Source organism: Lolium rigidum, chromosome 2 (genome assembly GCF_022539505.1).
Source record: "Lolium rigidum isolate FL_2022 chromosome 2, APGP_CSIRO_Lrig_0.1, whole genome shotgun sequence".
NCBI lineage: Eukaryota > Viridiplantae > Streptophyta > Magnoliopsida > Poales > Poaceae > Lolium > Lolium rigidum.
This window is the reverse complement of record NC_061509.1, coordinates 239364116-239373512: the sequence shown is the minus strand read 5'-3', so window position 1 is coordinate 239373512 and position 9397 is coordinate 239364116. Positions and strand designations below refer to the sequence as shown.

At 42.0% G+C, this 9397-nt stretch overlaps 1 protein-coding gene and 1 non-coding gene across 3 annotated transcripts; one reads left to right on the top strand and one right to left on the bottom strand.

The window, feature by feature from the left end:
* Positions 1–1028: 1028 nt before the first annotated feature.
* LOC124693167 (homeobox-leucine zipper protein HOX7-like) lies at positions 1029–6764 on the bottom strand. Of its 2 annotated transcripts, XM_047226632.1 has the most exons (5): positions 6654–6764; positions 2856–3115; positions 2462–2715; positions 1805–1884; positions 1029–1714 (listed from the first exon to the last, which is right to left on the bottom strand). In XM_047226632.1, exons 1-5 carry the CDS (start codon positions 6743–6745, stop codon positions 1360–1362), a joined length of 1041 nt encoding a protein of 346 aa, XP_047082588.1. In that variant the 5' UTR covers positions 6746–6764; the 3' UTR covers positions 1029–1359. The 2 variants fall into 2 exon arrangements, with proteins under 2 accessions (XP_047082588.1, XP_047082589.1); XM_047226633.1 differs by having other exon boundaries at positions 2856–6755.
* Positions 6765–8647: 1883 nt separating this feature from the next.
* TRNAS-AGA lies at positions 8648–8729 on the top strand. Its single transcript has one exon. It is a non-coding gene; the product is annotated as a tRNA-Ser (tRNA).
* The last annotated feature ends 668 nt before the right edge of the window (positions 8730–9397 follow it).

The window sequence follows — 9397 nt, the reverse complement described above, 5'->3', positions numbered from 1 at the left end:
ACCCCATGGATTTTTCTCTTGGTTTGTGTTTGTTTAGTTCATAGGAACATGTAAAACCAAGGTTGAGCCCACCCCCCCCCCCCGTCCCCGTTGAAGCAAAGTGGGAGTTCCCCCTGTAAGTCCAGAACATTCCTAAGTGCCAACGCATGTCTGTGAATTGGGTCACACCTACGGGTTAAATATTAGATCTCTCAACCTTCCACCAACACTTGCATAGAAACGGGAAACTTTCGTAGCGCGAGATCGATGAATGGGAGAGAAAATAAGTGTCGGAAAGTCTTTGCCAAGTGTCAAGATTTGATACTAGGAAAAGGATGCCTTTGCCGAGTGTGAAGGTCTTACAATAGGAAAAGCATATATTAATTTACCGAGTGTTAGCCCAATGGCACTCGGGTAAGACCTGGTGGAAAAACTCCCGGAATTTCGTTTGCCGCAAAACCTGAGGGCTTTGCCCAGTGTCCGTTTGTTGGCACTCGGCAAAGGCTGACACCAAAATTTGACACTCACAAAGAGGAATAAAGTATGCAAAGGTGAGTTTTTCAGTAGTGGCCTTAGCGCAAATTTATTGGGGCAACCATATACAGGTGTATTCTTGAGCCACGTGAAATAGTTTGAAGCGGAGGGAATAACAATTTGACGTTAGATCCTAGGTGAATCCACAAAAAATAACCGGTGTTCCAATTCCAACCATGACGGGCTGTTAGTCTGCTACACCTATTGCAAACGATAAGCTTCCAAAGACACGTGCATGCATGCTCCTAGTTCCAATTTCAACTGCCTCTCGCTTAATTTGCTGGCACAGTGCCACTCAAGCAACCACGGAGAGAGGAGTTCCATTGTTTCTCGTACACGTAATGACAGTGATACAGCCTCAATGATTGATTGATTGTAATCTGCGTTGTGGCCGGCCGGGGGTCTGCATCAACCATTTGTTTTCTGCTTTACACCCAACACGTTTCAGTCATCGACTCATACACTAGGTCATAATGTTTCACCAAAAGCTAGTATATTGCACATTGCCAGAGTGCTACACAAGTGGAAAGAGGACTATTGCCATGCCAGGATTATGACAACACATATCACATCCTATATTGTACAAAGCCAAGCTCTACAAAGTCAGCAACACACGCAACCGCAAATATTCCACACCTACTACGAGGTTTAATTAGCACAAACTAACATCGGGTCGCTTGCATGCAAGAGCACGACACCACATGATGCAATTTGTTAGCTTGAGCACTGCACATTCATACAAATCTACCTAGCTAAGTATGGTTCTTTTCTTTCTATGTACAGACACAAACTATCTGCAGAACTTACACGCCAACATGGATGCACAAGCGCAAGCTAGCCACCGTATCACGAGGTCGCTGATGGCTGGCGGCGGAGCACCGGGTGGCCGGTGGTGAAGGGGCCAAAGTGAGGCCTGGCGAATAAGGTAGACATCGCCGATGGCGGCGAGGCACTCGGTCTCGGAGATGGCACGGTGGCATTACTGGGAATGACAAAGAGAGGATTGTTGTAGGTTGTAGCCTTATTATCACATGATGGGCAAGCCCTGGCCCCATAGAGGTGGTGGTTGTAGAGAGGGTATGTGGGACGGAAAGCCCGCAGCTCTGCCACCTCCCTTTGGAGCCTTCGGTTCTCCTGCGTCAGCGTCTGGCAGGAACGCTTCAGGTACTCGCAGTCCATTTCGGTTTGCTTCAGCTTCGTCCTGTGATATCATGTCAAAGTGGGTCTAATGGATTATGTTTGATGGAAGAAATTTTTCAGAGAGTGAGAGAATGATAGTATGTCTGGCTACCTAGCTCTTCTGTTTTGGAACCAGACCTCAACTTGGCGTGGTCGAAGGCTGAGCCGGTTGGCTATATTGCTCTTCTGTTCCTGTATGCAGAATGGAGAAAAAAGAATACTATGATTAAATGTCAACACATACAGTTTCATTTGCTAATAAATTTCTGGTAAACTTCTTATTCCCAGTACGTATGCCGTACCCACCAAAACCCCAAACAACCCACGTGTCCCATGAGCAGCAAGAAATTAACACTCGTGATGTATCACATGATAACATATGATCATTGCTGTGATGTGACAATTATTCCTGAGACTTGGTATTTCCAACTGAAACAGTTCATCATTTTATGTTTTTTCATCAAAAGAACACACTTGGGACTATGTCATACAGATATATAACAAAGTGCTTGTCAAGAGCCATACTACAGTATACTGATAGTAATCCAAGTGCCAACTATATGTTGTTTCCGGAAAACCATCAATATTCATGAAGCAATTACTTGAAACAATCGACTTATATGGTCTTTAATAGAAAGTCTAGACAAAGACAAAGAATCTGTATCTATCATTTACTGAAATAGATACTGAAGATAGCGTACGCAAGTTCAGTTTCAATTAGATACTGGAGAAGTATAGCAAGATGGGCAGAAAAAGATAGGACGCATACCATGGTTAGGGTGCTGTGCTCTTTGAAGCTATCTTCTAGAAACGCAGACTGTTTCTTGGACAGCCTTAGCTTCTTCCTCACCCTGCCACCTCCGTTCTCCTCATCCTCTGAAGCTTCTTGATCGACTGCATGTATCCAAGGAACCTCGACCTGCATGAATGATGGCGACAAAGACCTCACTAGCGATGCTCCACCGTCCACCTGAACAACGTTCACATCAAACCCTGGTCTGCACATCTCCGAATTCATACTCCCTGTACAGAAAAAGGATCCATCAACAAACGAATAATTTACACTCCAACCTTAAGCTTTAAACTGCTTAGTGACCTATGGACCTACTGGGAACCAATCATACCAAGAGCATACATAGTCTGAAGAATTCGCTTGAACGTACCTGTTTGTGCAGAGACTAGGTTCAGCGCGCAGCTGATGCTTGCCTGGACAGGCAGCTCAACCTGAGGGCATGCTTCATCATCTTCTAGCACCTCAGTATCTTCTCGTGGTAGGCTTTTCCTTTGGCTATCTTGTCCAGATCCTTTGGTAGGCGTTACTCCAAGTCCGAGCGCAAGATCATGGCCTTCTCCCTTGCCTGTGCATGTAGGTGCCTGTGCATGCGTGATGGTGTGCTTCACTGGTGCTAGAGAATCTCCAAGACTAAGCTCAAGCTCCATATCAAGAAGAGGGAAATGTCTTGAGTGATGAGGCAAAGAGGAAGCAGGTAGCAAGTAACATATATATAGTAGTGGCTGGCTAATGATAAGGTTTGACCAAATAAATAGTTTTAAGGCACAGATGATTAAGTATCAGCGAATAGATTGGGCTTACTATCTCATGCTTGTCCTTTCAATAATATTATATTAACTCTCCTGCTATTAAATTCAACATATATTTTTTATAATGCAAGACAAAGCGTGCAATCAATTTAAAAAGTGGAACTACTTCCATTGTTGTAGTTGTTTCCAAAGAGAACTGTTTCATGATCTTAATATATTGGCAGACACGGTGAGCATGGGGTTTACGTGTATGGGCTTCCTAATAAAGGCCTCAGGGAATGTAAACGCACCGATACAGAGGCTATTACAATGGACAATGCTAATTCAGGTTACATGAGTTATGAACTCACTGTCATGGGTCTCTTCTAAACCATTTATTCCGCTTTTACAAATAGAATCAAAACATTCATATCGATTTTTTTACCAAGATTTGATAAGCTTTAGACTCAGAACTTACCATTCAAATGAGTACTTTCAAGCAAACATGAAAATTAGGAACATGAGATTCTGAACTTTCAGCTCGCATCCAGAAAACATTCGACTTTGGGAAACGGATATTCATATTACAACTGAGGTCCGGGAAAACTATCACTTTGACATTCAAAAGTTTCAACTTCAACATAGAGGTGTAGGTGTAAACAAGATGAGTTCCTCATGGATATGGAGGAGCATTATGCGCCAGTATCACATTCACATTTCTCCAATAGCATTAGGAAACTAAAACACCTTTCTATTTTCTTAAGACAATAACCATTTTTTCCTTGAAAAGAAAAGGCATGGTTGAAGACCAATAATTTATTCAAATAGTGCAGAGTTATCATTAGTTTTATCAATAATTATGCTATGCATAATTAATACAAAAATATGCTTTGTCAAAAAATTGTTTGCAAAGTTATGTCTCCTTAAAATTATATAAGCTCGGCGTTGAAAATAGGCTTTCACGAAAACAACAACGTATATTGTAATTAAGTCCTTCCAGCAAGGCACAAATGCTCACTGAATTTATCACACGACTGCTATGGCCTGTGAAGATAGGAGTAGTTGGTAAAGTGATGTTCAGATGTCAAAATCTGAACTGCAATCATCTTCCGCATGAGGTGATCTAGATACTCCACAGATAAGCAGACCATGATGTCAGAATCTGGACTCTAGTGTGTGGATAACATGTAAGAAACCACTTTGTGAACGTTGTAAGAACAACTACGCAAGGTAGCGAGTCAATTATGTGATTTCCAGATGATGCCAACTATTCTAGAGGGCTACAGTTGGAGGAGAGACCGGGAAACATCGATTATATATTTTCATTCTTATTTTGATCTGAAGTATCTAATCGAAATGGCTACAAGAGATGGCCAAGCTTTATCTGGACAATTGTATTTTGTTGAGATATATATTGTTGAGATATATAAGTGGATTGTCTAGCCCTTTCCATCAGTTCGGACTTTTGGTTGCGTTGGCTAGTGCATGAAGTTTTGACATGGTATTAGAACCCAGGGTCTCGAGTTCGAGTCCTGGTTCTCGCAATATTTACCCACCTCTATGTCCGCCGCGTATACGATCATTCATACGTGTGCTATTCTGCTTTCCACGTGTTGACCTCCTCTTCTTCCGGTCACACGTGAGGAGGGGTGTTGAGATATATATTGTTGAGATATATAAGTGGATTGCCTAGCCCTTTCCATCAGTTCGGACTTTTGGTTGCGTTGGCTAGTGCATGAAGCTTGATATATTTAAGCTCTCCTTGAAGCTAATTGCTCCAACAGAATCATTTTTACGGACAGTATATGAGTGATGAACCCCCATTGAATTTGCCCCCATGCATAAGTGTTATACTGGAACTGAATCTTACAATTCTAACTTCAGGCAGCCAAGATTCCGTGATCATGAGAATTCCAACACAGATCATGTGGCCCATATACACATAAATTCATATTCCCTATTAATGGGCCTGCTAGTTTCTGTCGATGAGGATCAGCGATTGCAGACAAATAAGAACTGTTTATTGTCATAGTTAGAACAGAAAAATTGAGCACTTCCTCTTCAGGCCTTAACAAAACTACACATTGCTGTCATTAAAATTTCAACCATACCCTTTTTTGACAGCTAGACCAGTAATACGTGTGCAACATTGTTTGACGATATATTAGACCCATAAAAATAAAGGAAAGTTTGTTCAGCACGGCCGACAAGTTTCCACTTGACAACCTGCACATATGAAACTAATACACAAGAAAAGTTAGTGAACAGAGGTCACCCTTTTGTTCTCACCCAACCTTTCAAGGGAAAAACTGATTAAATTTCCTTGCCAGTAGAAACAATACCACTGTCTGGTTTACGGGAACTAGACGCAACTAAAACGGTGACTTATTTATAAACAATGTAGCCGTGGAAATATAAGCCTTAAAAAATGTGTGTCACAGCTAACTTATTTTGAATGTTTCTGAAAACAGAAGTCAAACCAATAATCATCCATGACTCGCTAATCAGTACCTTGCTTTTTAAGAAATCGCGGACCGAAGCAACGACATTAAACCCTGTAATAGTACTTACTTTTCAAAATCCGGGCACGTCAATGGATCTTAAGTTTTTAAAATTTTGTTGATATGTTCCTGATCATTTTGTGGTGTCGTTTAGCAAATTTGTACAAGCGAAGTGTTATAAAAGTACCACTTTGACTATGAAGAAACATCTACAGTTATAATATCACTGATTTGATGACACATCTTTGTGTGCTAGAAACGTTCTGCATCCATATTCTGAAACAAGGGTCCTAATTACAATAGTTTATTTGGAATTGGCATCTGGAGCAGGAAAGGAATATCTCCACTTCTTTTTGATTTAATTTATAATTTTTTTATTCAACGAATCACCCGGAGAAACTTGCTTACAGTTCCTTGTAATATTTTATCATCTATTGGAGCACTAGTTTTCTCTCTTTTGCCGATGAAGTTCTGAAGACTTGGTCTGTTGAAGGTCTAGTTATGAATATTGGAGTATAATATTGCCTTTCTGAGAAAAGTAAGTTCCTAACGTACCAACGAGGCTGAACTACAATGATACAGCATGTATGTAAAATAATGCAACAGGCTGAGAAAATTTACCTATACCAATACATCATTACAGTTTCACGCCTTGAAACATATGGAAAGAAATGAGCCTGCATTTCTATGCCCAACTATACAGTAGCTCGTGTTTCAGTTCAAAGAAAAGAGGAGTACTGCTGCCAAACATCCATTAGGCCAAAGTACAGTGAATAGATTAAGAAGATAAATTCCATAAGGACATCCATGATTTCTGCCGCAAGTACTAATCGCGACCCCCAACTCATGATAATCATGACCCCCACTGCATTTGCCTCCCCGGACCGGAGGAGGGTCGACTATAGATCCAATTCGAGCTGCAGAGAAGCAGAAGCATACCAGGCCACAATGCAGAGGATGGAGGTGCCGGCAGAGCAGTGGCGGCGGTTGCTCCCTTGGTTCCTCTCCTCCTCCCGGGCCAAGTAGGTCATCCCCACACGGAACGGAAGGGACGAGCGAAGCGGGTGAGCGGTGGGGGCGAAGGGCGACTGGATTTATTCGTGGGCCGCGATGGGTGATGGGTGATTTTTTTTTGTTTTAGTAAGGGCATTGTTTTTAAGGATTAGTAAGGGAAAAGAAATTGTTCTTGTTCTGCTTGCCAAGGGTCTTGGGCTGTCTCGGAGGAGGCCGGGCCCAATAAGGGTATGAATGAAATAAATATGAGAGGTGTCTAGTTAGATATCTGTCTATTACAAATAAGCACATGTGCTTAGATAAAAAACCAGTTTTCCGTCAAAGAAAAAATTATAAAAACCAGTTTATTTCAGCTAAAAAAACCATTTTATTTTTATAAATACCCATCTGACATAGTAGAAAAAATGCTACCGATTGCGTGTGAAATTTGACAACCAGTCACCCGCGACCGATAACGCGCCAGTGGTAATGAACTATTGGTCGCGTGCAACATGTGGCATGTGGCCAGTACATAGACTACTAGTCGCGTGCCATCCCGGGCCGCTACCGGTATCAAAACTGTTGATCACCCGATTGGCGGGCTGCAAATGTTGTTTTCTTGATATATTTTATTATTGCGTCATTGTATTTTAGCATGTGCGTTTGCACTTCAAGTTTATCACATTAGTTAAAGTCTCAACGGAGTACTGAAATAGTACAAGTTCATCACAATAATACATAATTCTCAATGGAGTATATATATATACATGCATAGATCATGCTGTAAACTACGATCACAATAATACATAAGTGACTTATGGTAAGTCTCAATGGAGTAGACATACGTAACGCGATTTCTTCTTTCTCGATGAAAAAGGGAGCCGGGGAGTGGTCCCTGTTAGTCCAAAAAAAACTACTCTTTAAATTATTTACTACTCTCCTTTCACCCTTTTAGATTTTTCGTAAATGCATGTATCTGTACACCTTTTAGTGTCTAAATTTACTAGTCTACTTTGAAATATATACAGATCTTATTAGGGACCAGAGCAATTACACCTATGCCTCTCCCATGCCCCGTCTCCACCTCGCCCCTCTCTGATCCCGCCTCACTCCTTGGACAACAAAGGTGGCATGGATCCGGCGCGGTTCGAAGATAGCCAGGAGCTAAGAAGAGGTCCTGAATTATGGCGCGTGTGATAAACAAGAGTTGCCCCGTCGAGCTTCTGGCAAGGAAGAAAAGTTGTGTCATCCAGTTTACCTGGATGATTTGAACACAGACTCGTCGGCAAGGAAGAGAAATAAGGGGAGTTGGAGGCGGCGAGCTGCCTGGTGAGGTGCAAACAATTTTTTTTTATAGAAAACATTCGATAAAATATTTTAAGGTTTCCTTTCAAAAACTAAAACCCTTATCGGGAACCTCAAACGCATTATCAGGGTATATACTTTCTAGTATATGCGAGATATGATCTTAGGCGGTAGGGTAGACGAGTGCATTCCAACTTGACCAGATCGTCTCCTGATGGAGATACGATCGTGTGGGCCTAGATGAGTGGGCATGACACACATGTTCTGTTTCTGCATGTGCATGCGTGGAGTAGCGGGTATCGTCGCTCGGTGTTCATCATTTGTTTGTTTTTCCTTTGCTCACGCATCTTCATCATATCTCTATTTTTTCCTCCATATGTTGTGAAAATCGCTAAAAATCACCTTTTCCTACCTAGTAAGGCGCCCTAGCCCGCTGTCATGTAGAGAGAAAATTTCATGAATATTTTGCATGCTAGGTCCATTTTATGCCGAAGTTTCCAACAAAAGCCATTTTTGAATGTTTTCACCCATATGTTGGCTTTGTCGTCTTACGGGTTGCTACAAAAATACTGACTAAAGAGTGGAAGAGTAATAATGCTGTCAGCTACTGTATATTTACTCGAACACACAATCAAGTGGTCGTGCCGGAGTGGTTATCGGGCATGACTAGAAATCATGTGGGCTTTGCCCGCGCAGGTTCGAATCCTGCCGACCACGATTTTTGTTCATTTCTTTTTCACCCCGCAAAAAGGAATGTGGTTTCCAATCACGGTTTTGTTCAGTCCTTTTATTTTGTCATGTAAAACCTGCAAATTAGGATTAACTTAATTACAACGAGGTTTCCTGTCACTTGGAATGTGGTTTCCAATGAAAAATGATGGAATCTTGTTTCGAATGACGCCATTTTCGCGCTGTGAGCTGTACTCAGCTAATTCCTTCTTGTTTTTCGTCGTCTTCTTCTTCAGCTATCTACTCAACAGGACCGAGACACGCACAAAGGACCATGACTGAACCTAAAAAAAGCTACTAGTACTATTAGTAAATAATTGATCGTTCAATCATATGTTGATATATGGCATTGTAAGCTTCCTAGCAACATACCAGTGCCTCTCCTGGGAGCTAGCGCCAGACCGGCCTCCCATGCCGTGCCCGCGCCGCACCGCCGCCGTAATTTCGTCAGCGCCAATCCGGCCGGCGGATGATAACCTTTCCTGCGTACGTAGGCGGACCTTTTAGTGACAAATGGACTGATACGTTGTGTATAGCTTGCCAAAACTAAAGCCAGGCCCCAACGGCAGTATATATGCGTCTTCCCAATTCCCAAAAGGCTCAACTCAAGCTGGAGACGATACACGGTGTTCGTTCGAACGATAGTTTCTTCGGTG

What these genes read in the sequence shown, in the direction of transcription:
- LOC124693167 (XM_047226632.1), bottom strand. Translation starts at nt 6,745, where the DNA reads ATGACCTACTTGGCCCGGGAGGAGGAGAGGAACCAAGGGAGCAACCGC. An exon ending in AGCACAGCACCCTAACCATG is followed by an intron (nt 1,885 to 2,461) that starts GTATGCGTCCTA and finishes TTCTGCATACAG; the next exon opens with GAACAGAAGAGCAATATAGC. An exon ending in TTCCAAAACAGAAGAGCTAG is followed by an intron (nt 1,715 to 1,804) that starts GTAGCCAGACAT and finishes ATGATATCACAG; the next exon opens with GACGAAGCTGAAGCAAACCG.